The 12,751-nt window shown below is 44.9% G+C and overlaps 1 protein-coding gene across 1 annotated transcript in view; it reads right to left on the bottom strand.

The window, feature by feature from the left end:
• PLD5 (phospholipase D family member 5) overlaps positions 1-12,751 on the bottom strand; it is a 134,960-nt gene that overhangs the window by 8,053 nt on the left and 114,156 nt on the right. The window contains exons 5-7 of the mRNA XM_090263259.1: positions 9,159-9,356; positions 5,636-5,772; positions 3,387-3,555 (exon numbers count right to left, since the gene is read on the bottom strand). Coding sequence (XP_090119385.1) covers positions 3,387-3,555; positions 5,636-5,772; positions 9,159-9,356 — 504 coding nt within the window. The remainder of the gene's footprint in view (positions 1-3,386; positions 3,556-5,635; positions 5,773-9,158; positions 9,357-12,751) is intronic.

The raw sequence follows: 12,751 nt of genomic DNA, 5'->3' as shown, positions 1-12,751 counted from the left end.
AGGATGAAAAAAGGGGCTGCTAAACTAGGTGACCACTAAGGTCTTCTCCAGCTCTGATAATTTTATTTTGATTTTTTACAGAATCCTTAAAATCACGATGCGCAGGCCAAATTTTACCACCCTCGAACTGGTATCGCCCATTGCAGAGAACCATCTTCCAGGGCCATATCACTATGGCTACAGGCAAAGCTGCCGGGGTCACCTTATTTCCTCAGTTGCTGTCTTCTGCAAAGTCTGCATTTCTGGAAGGTTCACACAGAACTTTGTGGACTCTTCAAACTGGTTTAATATCCTCTGAATGCTCTCAAGTCAGAGGTGAGGCCATGTTGGCATTGAGGCTTCCTACCACTCGGTGACAGCCGGCAGTGACCCGGCTCAGACACTCCATCACAACACGTGTGTGCACACTTGACTATTTCTTTTTGAGGAAGCTATTGTAGAATTGAGACGGATTCAAAAAAAGAACAGAATAGACATCCTAATTTAAGTCAGGGAAGACATCACAACTTCAGGCTTTCCTGAGAACCCATTTGCTCTAGAAAGTCAAAAATGGACCAAAAGAAGGGAACCAGCTTTCTCTGGGAGATGAAGATGACAGCAGAAATTATAGCGTATGCTCTGACATACTGTAAGACACCACATACGCTGTGACAGTGAAGGCAGTTTAAAAGTGACTTGTTAATGAATTAAAAAAAATAAACACCCCGCTGACGGGGACAACTTAGTGAGTTGCAGGGTCACTCCATGAGTCCCCTCCTGGGTAAGACCCCCAACGCAAGAGGTGGGTGCCCACTCTTCTAGGACACAGACGCCCTGCCCTGATCCCAGCCCATCTGTTTCATCAGGGCTCCCAGACTCCTGAAGACATGCTTCCTGCAAAGTCCCAACACCCACCCTTCTTGGAAAAGCTCCTCACCCATCTGTGTCCTAGATGTTGGGGCCATCAGCTTCTTTTCCACCAGAGCTTATCTGGATGCTCAGGGATGCATAGCCTGGCTTAAACGGAGGTCAGGGTCTCTGTTTTATAAAATGTCCAACAGTGAGCTATGAACATTTGGTTTACTCCAGTAACATGACTATCAGTGTTCGAAGGAAGAAGCTGAGTAAGTACTGCTGAGGTTAAAATGGTGGATTCCACCTTCCTTGTCATTTCCTGTGTTATGGGACAGCACTTAACACCAGACGCTTCAGCTGACAGCACCTCAGTGACAGGTGTGCTGTAGGGTCAGGGAGTGGTGGGCGGGCGGGCAGGCTCAGTGGCCTGAGCCGAAGTGGAGAGAGGAGAAAGGAGCAAAGAACCATTTGCCTCAAGCCCTCCCACCCCCACCCTCTCTTCTCTGTTTCTGCTTGTATTTTCTGTATTCGGATGCTTTGACATCTGGGGCCTCACTGAGCCTGGAGGGATGGCCCCTCCCAGGGCTAGCTAATTCCTGGAGATAGTCAATACCTTGCTGTGAGCACATATTTTGTATGCCAACCAGCCAATACAGAGCCCAGACTCCGCATCACCTCCTTTATCTACACTTATACTCTGGGGCACTATCTGCCTGCCCTGATCACTCCAGGGCCAGGTATCAGGCAACCAGGGACAGTCCCAAGGCCCCAGAGCCAGCTGAAATTATTCAAACTGGCTAATCCTAAAAGGGTTTCACAGGCTCTTCCAAGTTCCCGCTTCACTCCTTCTGCCTCCTGAATGACTCTGGAGCTTCCCCAAGTGGCCCCCATAAAATGACATGCCCCCTTCTCTTGAGATCTGAAAATACAACAAATGTATCTTTGCAATGGCTGTCATTTCCTGAGCTGTTGGCTTGGTTATACCTGAATAATAATAAAATCTCTCTGACTTCCTCTGGCAGAATCTTCACCCCAGTACACCCCCAGAAAGTGGCTACAATGACTCCACACCCCCTACATCTCGTTCTGGGCTCTGCTCCCTCCACTCGCGGGCTCACAGAACCTTTCCCTTCCCTCTGCCTTTGTTGGCTCCCTTCTTTGGCTTCACTCTTTGATTCATCCACCCACTCACCCGACACTCACGCACTGAGCACTCTGTGCCGGCATCACGCTAGGCACCGGGGGTATGATGGAGAACTACACACCCAGACTTTGCCTTATTTGGTTTTCCCTTGGAGCCCCAGAGGCCACTTCAGTTAGCTAGAAAATGTCCTTAAGCTGAAACAATTCCCGGCATCCTTTTGTCCATGAAAAGGTATTGAACACAAGCTGATTTCGTTCTCTTCTGTCTCTGCCTGGCTTCCTGGGGACGTAGCAGTGTTCCCTCCAATCCCCACTATCTGATTCCAAACAGAGGTTGGTGTCCTGATCCAACTCCTGGTTATTTCATTCATTTGCAAATCTGTTCTGGAAAACAGTAATCATAGACCTGTTTATATTTCCAGTTGCTATACTGATTTGTGTACCCACAGACTTGTGTGTGCCAGCTGACCAAAATCAGTTAGACTGAGATAAGAGTGTTTCTGTTTTCCATCAATATTACCAGTGTCCACAGGCCTGATGCTCAGTCCAAGAGCCACACCAGCCTGGGCTATTTATGGGAGTTTTGGTTGTCCCTGTCCTATCCTGGTTGTATGGGAAGGAGGTAACTTTAATCTGGATTTGGGGGGTTGGGGGTTGTTGTTTTTAGTCTCTATGTCACTGAGAGATGAGGTGTCACTCCTAGACTGGCTGTTGAGAAGGCCACATCCCTGGGGAAGTCCTAAACTCTGAGCTGTGCAGGAACCATGAGGGACTGACAGGTCTCTATGTAGGAAAAGCATAAAATGGGCAATGGGTGCCCCACATTTCAGACTGTGACAATTCCCAAAGCTGTCCCTTCGTCTCCTTGGGAACAGAGCTGCCTTTCTGACCACACTCGCAGGCCTCCCTTGTGGTCAAGTGCGGCTAGGCGAGTGACAGGCAGCAGAACAAAGTCTAAAGGCACGTGCACCACCTAATGCAGACATGTCTCCCATGTAGTCCCTGATCTCTCTCTTCTTGTGTTCAGCTTTGTGATAGTGAGGCTCAGGAATCTTGGAAGCCACGTGTCTGAGTCGATGGCAGAGCTCCCGTCATCCTGGGTCCCTACACGCCGCATGGAGCACAGTCCCACCACCCAGGGGAGGGCCTGGCACGGGAGGGCCTCAATGAAGTGTGTGCAAAGAGGGCTAGCCTCTGAGGGCACCAGCAAACTTGGGTTCTAGTTTCCTTTTCGGAGGGTGTGATTGAAACTCTACCTACCCTCCCTTTTATGGTGTTTTTCACTATCAGAGAGTGTCATTCCAGTTCTTACTGGAACTTTATGTGTATGTGTGTGCTGATAGCTTTCACGAACTGTGCGAAAGGAAGAAACTCTTTTTCATTAATAACCAAGTCAACATAATACTTACCACTTTCAAACTGCAGTTGGCTATTTCAGTGCAAATAGCTTTAAGAGATGAAATAAAGTTAAATGTAAGGGGATCGGTTTCCTTCCAGAAGCTTATGAGGAGTCGAACTTTAACGCTGCGCAAAACTAATGCTTCTCTTATTTTCCCATCCAAATCTGGCCAGTAAGTCCTGCGGAAATAATATTCATATAGATAAAAATAAAGAAAGCAAGTTACTTTTGGAAAATATATTAACTAGACTTTGGAGAACATGGATGTTAATCTGATCATGACTTTGTTCTGTGATATATACTTGACCTTGTAGGATATGTTGAAGAAAATGCAAGCCTCCTGGGTTAGGGCACCGAGGGATGATGGAGACCTGCCTGCCCACAATGAGGTCTCCCCAACCAGCCCTTGGGCTATGTGGACCGAGGGCACAGACAGACTGACCACCACCATATGCCACCATCTCCACACTTCCAACATTACCTGTGCTCCAAGAATCAACTTCCCAGAAGAACTCCAGTCAGAAGCCTTGAGCAACCCCTCTCTCCCTAAAAACTGTTCAAACCCCTCTTCTCTTGGTAATTGTCCCCAAAATGAGCTTCTGCTTTATGTGTGCCTTTAGAGCTGAACTCCTAAAATATTTTCCAGGATGATTTAAACACAAGTAAGCGGTCTGATTTTTTAAATAATTATTTATTCATAGACTTTAATTATAACCTGTATGTTTGAACTACTTCTTAGGTTTCTGATGAGTTTTCATTTCGAATGCTAAAGGTATTGAAAGTTTTGAAATATTGAACTATGATGAAAATGCTCTTTGAGTAGTGGCTTAAATGGTAAATCAATAATGAAAATGCAAAATTTCAGGTGCGTTCCCAGTTCTTTAATGTTCTTTTGTTTTTCTCTAATGTTTATAGTTCCAAGATATTTTATAATCACCATACTAATCCTTCCCCTTGGCCATGAAGGATCTTAATTATGTTTGTGGAACTTTATGGAACGAAGATTTTGTCAATCCTAAGAAATCATCATCCAATCCTAACACAACCTTGACAATATTCTTCTGAATAATAAAATCAGGCAAAACCTATCTGTTATGTTTCAAAATCTTCCCAAAGGGAGGCTGAAGCATAAAACTAAGTCTAAACCAAAGGACAGTGGGTGGGAGAAACATTCCAAAGAAGGATAAAAAAAGATGTGAAAATATGTGGAAAAAATCCATGACTGTTCAAAAGTCATCCAATATTTAAAAGCAAAAGTGTTTTAATAACGGGTATCTTAAAATGCTTTTCAACTGTCAACAGAAATAATCACTTTCTGATGAAATGTGCTTTTTGTAATTCTATAGCCATTAGCATAAAGCGTTGCATATTATGCATGTGTGACGTTGGCAACCTAAGAAATATTCAAGCCATATAAGGCACGCTTAATCATTTAACCTCAGTAAATGGTTATTTTGAAATTGTAATGTTACAAATTAAAAAGGTCTCAGGCTGTCGTCCCAGAAATGTGCACTTGGAACACTTCTCCTGGATTAAATCTATTATTCAAAACATTTAAAGGCACTCAAATCTCTGCATTCCCAGTAAGAAAGCAAAAGTGAGAAATATCAGGGGCATAGCCACGGATTTCTGCACCTGGCGATGTAGGGCCATACATTCTGCCCCTGAATTTATTCCAAGTATTTCCACACTTAAACAATGAGGAATTATTTTAAAAGTTCTCAATTTTTAAGATGCTCCCTTCCTCCTACAGAGGGATGGGGTGACAGAGAACATATGTATTTTAACTTTCCTTCTCTTTTAAGTTGAAAGATATGAAAATTTAGCATCCGATGAAGACCAACATGCATACAACGGAGTGATGCACTTTTTAAGAAAACTCTTGCTCAGTTGCAGTATGTCCTTCAGGTACGTCTCAACTAATAATTTAAAAAAAATTTTTTTTCAAAAAAATTTTATTTTATTTCTCAAATAATTTTCAAGTTGAAAACAACCCACTCTCCATTCTGAAGTTGTTCTATGGCTCTAATGTAAACAACTGAGGTGCTTCTATAGGGCGAGACCCCAAGGCCTTACAATGGACTGAGAGAAGAGATGCATCATGGGTAAGCTGCTCATGCACACCCAGCCGATTTGAATGACAGGCAACCTAAGGTGACCTAGAGGATCTCAGTGTCTGGGCTGGTTTCTCCAGTGCTCCCCAGTTGAGTACCCGGCCCCGGAGACCAGGTTCTAAGTCAAGGTCAGGCACACACTGACCTTTTGGTGCTTGTGCTGGAGATAGGCAGGTAGTCCATGACGGCGATATATACATACTGCTTAGCATCATCGATCACGCTATAGATGGCGTCGATGTCAAAGCTTCTGTTCTTCGGGCAGAAGAGTTTGGGAGAATTCTGCGAAGACACAAAAACCGAACTTTTAGAGTATTAACTTTTGTCATCGGGGAGTGTCTCTCTTTTGTTGTTGTTTCTTATCTGTTTTCATGGATCTTGGCTTTTAACTAAATTCTGGCAAGCCTATTTTTCAGTTCTCTATGAGAAAAGAAACAAATCTATTTTCAATCCTATCACGTTGACGCATGTAGAGGACAAAGTGTGATGGGATTAGACTCAAGTCTGTCCTCTTGAGTCTGTTTTGGGAGGGAATTCTTGCTTTCAACGCTCATATCTCTGATTTTTGGAGAAATGTTTCAACTCTAAACTTATGTGGCCCTGGTGTACATCCCCGTCACACATAGCTGTTCACTTCCACAGCCATTACCATCTAAACCATATGTACATCTAGCAAGCAATTTGTCCTGGAAGTCATTTCCTTTGAAAGGTGATGTGGCTATAAAAACGTTCAATACAATCTAAAAAGCTTGTTTTCTCCCCCCTGATCTTTCATTAAGTCAGGGAGAGGAGTGTCGGCTGTTGAGAAAGGGTCATCAATAATTCTAGAGGAAAAACCGAGAGAGTTATTAAGATGCCCAAGTTCATCAGGAGAGACAAGGGGAAAATATATATATTCTGAAAGACTTAAGCAAAATGAAAAAGAGGCAAATTCTCCTTGAGGTATATTTTTCTCTTATTCAACGTGGTTTCCATGTTTAAAAAAGTGTACGGTGTTTTCAGACCAAGTGGCTACAGAAAGAGAAAGATGTACTTGAATTCTCTCATTGTTTTTCCACTGAAAACATGTTTTTTTCTGTAGTTTGTGTCTTGCTCTGACAAGCAACATGCCATGGCAAGCAGGGGAGCACTAACAAGGTAAGAGGTGCTTAACATCAAACGGCCAAACAAACGGTTTCTGGAACAGCCTAGAAAGAAAGCCTGCACTGGCCCTTCATCAAATGCTCCTCCGTAATGGCGGCTGGGGTTCCTCTTCAAATGCTGAGGGACAATGCCCCACACTGTGCTGGCGGGGACCCCATCCCAGATTGGACAGAGGGAAGATGAAGCTGTTGGACTGATATCAACACAAGGAGAGCAGGGGTAAGAAAGGAGAGTGTCACACAGTCCTCAGGTGTCCTTGCTCAGAGCCATCTTGACAGGTGAGTATTACAATGAGTTTCTGATAATTTACATTATTTTTCTTTTGGAATGAAGATGAGCTCCAAAGTTAAAATAAATAAATAAATAACAAGCACCCCCCCCCCAATTTAAAAATAAAAAACCAGTGAGAGGTTCTCACTTCTCCCCAACACACACATAGATACTCCATCTGTCATTAGTGACAGAGAGCCGGTGTGGCTACAGTGTCTTCTGTGCTTTTCCCCCCTCACTCCTGACGGCCAGTTCCCTCATTCAGGCACCCGTGCCGTTTGCTGGGACTCCTACATGACTCCCTGACTCACTTCCTTGTCTCTATGATGTCAAAAAACAAACACATGCCGCTCTCAAAACTCCTGGTCCCTGAGTCCAGGCCGATCTCATCGGCTGGGATGTATCTACGGCCCCTCTGTTTCTCTGCCTCCCTGGTTTGCTGATTTCCATGCCATCTGCACCCGAAACTGAAACTGTCACCACTCCACAGGGTCTCCCACCTCATCTGCCCCTGTGTGTTTGCACCCCTAGCCCTCTGGCTAGTAGCTTTTGTATTTTCGCCTATCAGAGTCCCACGCATTCTCTAAGTTCCTGTTTAAATGCTGTCTCCTCCATGATACTTTCTTCTATCCCTCCCCACCCCCCGCGAGGGTACATCTCCCTCCACTCTCCTCCCATAATATTGTGTTCTTGTTAAATTGTTTAGCATATTCCAGCTTATAAACTGGCCCTTGCTTCATCTCCCTGCCTCGACTGTTACTAGCTTGATTTTAGGGATTGGATGCTACTTATTTTTTACTTCTATTAACAAATTAAATATTCAAATTATTTAATTCCCTCCGCCTGCTGGCTCTGCTTTAAATGTCCTTCAGGTTAGCGTGGAGAAGATGAAGCTCTTCGCTCTCGAAGGGACCCTAAAGCAACTCGGGAAGGTGTCAAATGCACACGCTGTTTCAATTAGGAATTTCCTGAGTTCCTTACGTGTTCTGAAAGCTGGATTTTGGCTTCCAGGAGGAACATATTTAGGCACAGAGTTGTTGGTCCCATTTGCTGTTATCTTGCCAATGTAGCCACGTTTCATCATCACAGTTAGAAACCAAATGATCACTTTGCAGTCTGGCCTCGTGAGCAAGAACCTGGCATTTGCGTCTCTCTTCAGCATTACTGATGCTCTTGAGAGCGTCAGCCAGGACATCTATGTGCACAGAAAGATGGTGGAAAAGTGTGCTTTTGTTTTAATAGGCAGAAAAGGATATAAGTCACTCTTCAGTGAAATGCTCTTCAGTGACATAAAAATAATTGGTACAAAAGCACTGATATCAATCAATGGAGAAACAGCCATGTTAAATTGGGACCATGGTTTAGAGAAGTTTCTCTAAGCATCAGATCTATTCAGGAGCTTGATGCAGATCAAAATTCTGAGATCTCACCCAGGGTGCAGTGACCAGATCCTGGGTAAGGATGGGGAGGCTGTAAGTCTGTGTTTTAAACAGGCTCCCTGGCTGGTTCTTGGATACTTTAAAGTTGGATGGCAGGGCTGTAGGCCATGGCCTGTAACATTGTGGAGATCGCTGTGGCATGTGGGCAGCAGGGTGGCAATGGGGGCGGAGGGCAGGGGATGTCGGTGAAGGTGGGTGTGGTGGTGGCTTTTCAGTGAAGCCAGAGGCCTGAGAGCTTCGCAAGGAGTCCTTCCCTCCTGGGTGGGTCTCTCGCCCTCCAGTTTCCAACAAGTGTTGCACGACAGCTTTGCGTCTGTCTGTGTGACACACTGCGGTTCCCTCAGACCTATTTCATCAAAGAGTTCTATTGCTAAAAACAAGTCTGAGCATCTTTGATGTAGGGCATCAAAGAGAGGACCTGGCACAGAAGCGCTGGGTGCTGGTGGCTCTCCTGGCGCTGGCCAGCCACGGCTCTGTGTGCTGTAGTAGAAACGCTTCAGTGACTTCGTTTAGAACATGTCACAATCCTGGGTCCCCCTTAAGGGACAATGGTGAGGGTCAGGTCAGATCACACAAAGTCTCTGGAATTAGGAATGCTTATCAACATTAATTACTGTCATCACCATATGATCATCATCATCATAGAGAGAGCATATGACCGAGCCAACGAGTGGACACATTTGAACTCTTCAAGGAATGCAACAGAGCTGACCTGTTGAGTTTATTTTTGCCCAGCGTAAGATCACACTCGAACATTCCAACTTAATACAGGGCCCGTGGAGGGGTGGTGGAGGAGGAGAGAGGGCAAGCACTCACCGACACAAACGCTTGCGATTTCGTTTCGTTCAACTGAAGTTGCAATTTCTTCTCATTGTCATAGACCCCATAGAGCCTCTTGGACCAGGTCTGAGGCACTCTGCTCTTGAATTTTAATGAACTATATAGAGCGAAGATCCTTTGTAAATCTAGGACCAGGCAGCTGCAGTTATAGAAGATGACACCGAGTTCTTTCATCTGTGAAATTAAAATTGAGGGCATTAATGCCATGTGTGTCTGATGGCGTTAGTTTCTGAGAAAAAAATGCCCAAGAATAAAGTAGTAATGCGTCTTTTTCTTGTACTTTGATACAGAACGATGTAGATACAGTCACAATGCAGAATATGAAAATGATGCCTCATAAAGATACTTGAAATTTAAAATTTTGCTTTCCTTTTGCATTTGGGCTCTTACAAACAATTTCCCCACATTCACCTACTGTTCTCATATCAGTTCTTCAGATTTGTTTCCTTAACACTAATTTTTGGTATAAGTACTTAAATGATGCAGCAATGTAAAGGTTGACTTTCAACTGCAGCATAACAGACTGGTTTAGATCATGGATGCTGGAGTCAGACAGCTTGGGATTTAGTTCCAGCTCCAAAATGTTCTAGCTGTGTGACTATGGACAAGATATTTAGTCTCTGGGCTTCGTTTCCTTCTTTCACAAAGTGGACCTAATAGTTTCCATTCAAAATAGTTGCTATGATTCTCCATGTCTGGGGCTTAGAGGAGTGCCTATCACGTGATAATCACTAAAAGCATGTTGCAGTTATTATTCTTATCAATGCTGCGCACACCTCAAGAGGAATAGACCTCGAATCTTGCAACAAAAAGACCATAGAGCTTATTTCGTCCACCTCCTGAGATACACAAATGAGGAAAGTAAAGGTCGCGCAGATAAGAAAAATACTAGAGATCTAGTGAGCAGTAGATTGTGAATTTAAATGCAGGTTTTCTGACCTTGAGCAAATACACCCAGGATCATAGCAGCCCTGGATTCACTGGAGTCCAGTATCACTTTGTAAAAATTAAAAATGATTTCTGACTCCATCAACAAAAGTGACAGAGTGAAGTTTTGGTCATGAAAGAACAGCTCGAATATACATGGTTTATAATCTGAACACCGAGTAAGGGCTTTGTTAGGGATGCCTTGACCCTTAAGTGACCTGGGTGCGCTGATGTTAAACTCCCCTCCTATCTGTTCCTCCAGCCCCTACTCAAGACTCTATTCAGGATTAATGGAGCGGTCACCCACCATGTAACCTTGGCCCCTAAGATTCCCCAGTACAGCATGTCATGGAGATCATCCATATTCATCTATGCCTGTCTGGCACCATACTGTCAACCCCATACTAACAACAGAATAGATGAACACAGCAAGTTATCTAACCTGCTGATGGACTTGTCCCTATTTTTTTCCTAACACAAAAATAAAGCAATGAGCATCCTTGTACTATGTCTTTGTGCACCTGGCAAGTATTTCTTTGCTATAGAATCCTAGACTTGGGTGGACAAACACATTAAGGACAATCAGAGGTTAAGAAAGTTGGAGGAGATAGAGTATGGAGGGCACATCAGGTATGTGCAAAGGCACTGAGGCTGATGGGGATATAATCAGAGAAGAGTATGGTAGGGGAGCATATGTATGTATATAGGGGAACTAGACCAAGGTCCACCTCTCCTCTGCCTTCTGAAGATGTTTCTAACTACACCCATGCCCTAAAGATTCATTTGAATCAAGGAATAGATGCGGCAGAAGTCTTTCTCAATGAACAATTTTACTTTAACCAGCAGCAGATTCCAGACACCCAGTCACAAGGGTGAGGACATAAAATTCATTCTTCAGAGACCATTTGTGGCTAGTTGAATGGTCATAGCAGCCAGGCTATTTCAGAGGCATGAACTACAACATTCCCACCTGATTCTCTAGGTCTGTTCTTATGGGTCATGAACTTGAGCCTTTGGCAGATGATGGCAGGGGAGGCATAGGCAGAGCACAGCAGCTGTGTCCAAGGGTGATACCCAAACAATGAGGTGTTAATTATGGAGCCAGAGCAGTGCTTATATGCAGGAATAACAGGAGAAGAGTAGGTGGAGCTGAGATCACAGGATGCCTTAAATGACTGGGGAGGGGTCTCCATGGGGCTGGAGCTAAAAGTCTAGGCAGTGCTGACTAGAGGTGTTTGTAACATAAATGTAAGTACTTGAACAAAATCTGATTTCTGATAAAGGAGTGCAATGCGGAGGACAAGAGGCTGTCCTTGAAATGGAGTGGGTTTAGGTCTTATTAGTCTTGGGTTCTCACTGAAGTCAGTGGTGAACATTGTTCTCAAGATTCAATGCAATTCTGTCCACAGAATATGCTAGGAAGCGTGGTTGGGTTCTGTTGAGAAATCCAGGGAGATGAAAACAAAAGTTTTATAAAAGCAAAAGGAGATTAAATCATTGTTCAGTGTTTGGGCTTAGAGACCAGATAGAGCTGTATTAATGTTATGCATCTTCAGCTCATGAGCTGTATGAATTTGGACCAGCACTCCAACTTATTTATGCCTCTGAGAAAGAGAAAGGCAGTCCCCGGTGCCCAGAAGCTGGCATGTGACTCTCAGCTTGTCCTTGATGCTTCCAGGAACCGACCTGGCATCACGACTGAGCCCAGGTGGTCTGTTAAACGTAAGCTATTTCCAGTACGCCAACATCAGACAGGGCCACCTGTGGCTGTCCAGGACGCATCCAAGACAAACACAAGACCACTCCACACACGTGCGAACACAGACGGAACGCGAGCCCGTCCAAGCCACAGAAGTGACCACACGGCGCCATCCTGGCTAACGCGAGTGACTGCGGCTTCGTTACCAGTGGCAGCCTTAGCATCACTGCATTCCCCTCCCTCGTCGTCGGCAGCCGTCCGTCTCGAGAGACGATGGTGTAGCTTCTTAAGAGTCTATCTGCACCTCCGAGAATGGTTGTGCAGTCCGACTCGGGAGTGACACGGTATGTGTCTCCTCCCGTGTTGAATCGACATCTTGCAATGACGCTGGAGTGTCCTCTCCAGTGAAGCTGAAGCTACAGAGCCTGGGCAGGGTGATATGGAGGGTCTGCTGTTGCCCATGCAGCAGACCCCCCCTCTCTTCGCAGCTGAAGGGTCCAAGGGAAAGACGGAGTCAATACAGCTTGGCTTCAGGTGCGCCGCAGGAGTTGCCGGTGTTGACTACAACGTCAAACCGCCTTAGGGACTCCGGCTCCGGATTTTCTGTCGGGGTTTACTCCCTTAGCCTTTCCCCTGAAGAGGTATGCCGCAAGGCAGCGGAGGTTTTTTGGAGTCAGAGTTTTCCCATGTAGAACAGATTTATTAAGATACCTGGTCATAAAATTGCCCCTCCTTCCTGACAGCATCCAAACCTGAGCGAAGCTCTGCTTCCTGAAACCCTCCACCAAATTACCTACCACCAGCCCAAATTCTATGGAATAGAATAGCAAGTCCTTGGTAAATTTCACCGACTGAGATGTCCCTCGTCCCTTGACTGGGCGCAGTGTGCATTCGCCCTTGTTGAAATGGCAGCCTTCACTTCCGCACACTTCCTGTGCTTTGC

Source organism: Furipterus horrens, unplaced genomic scaffold, assembly GCF_987537825.1.
Source record: "Furipterus horrens unplaced genomic scaffold, mFurHor1.1.pri manual_scaffold_15, whole genome shotgun sequence".
Taxonomy (NCBI): Eukaryota; Metazoa; Chordata; class Mammalia; order Chiroptera; family Furipteridae; genus Furipterus; species Furipterus horrens.
The sequence above is the reverse complement of the archived record's forward strand: the minus strand, read 5'-3'. Positions and strand labels throughout refer to the sequence as shown.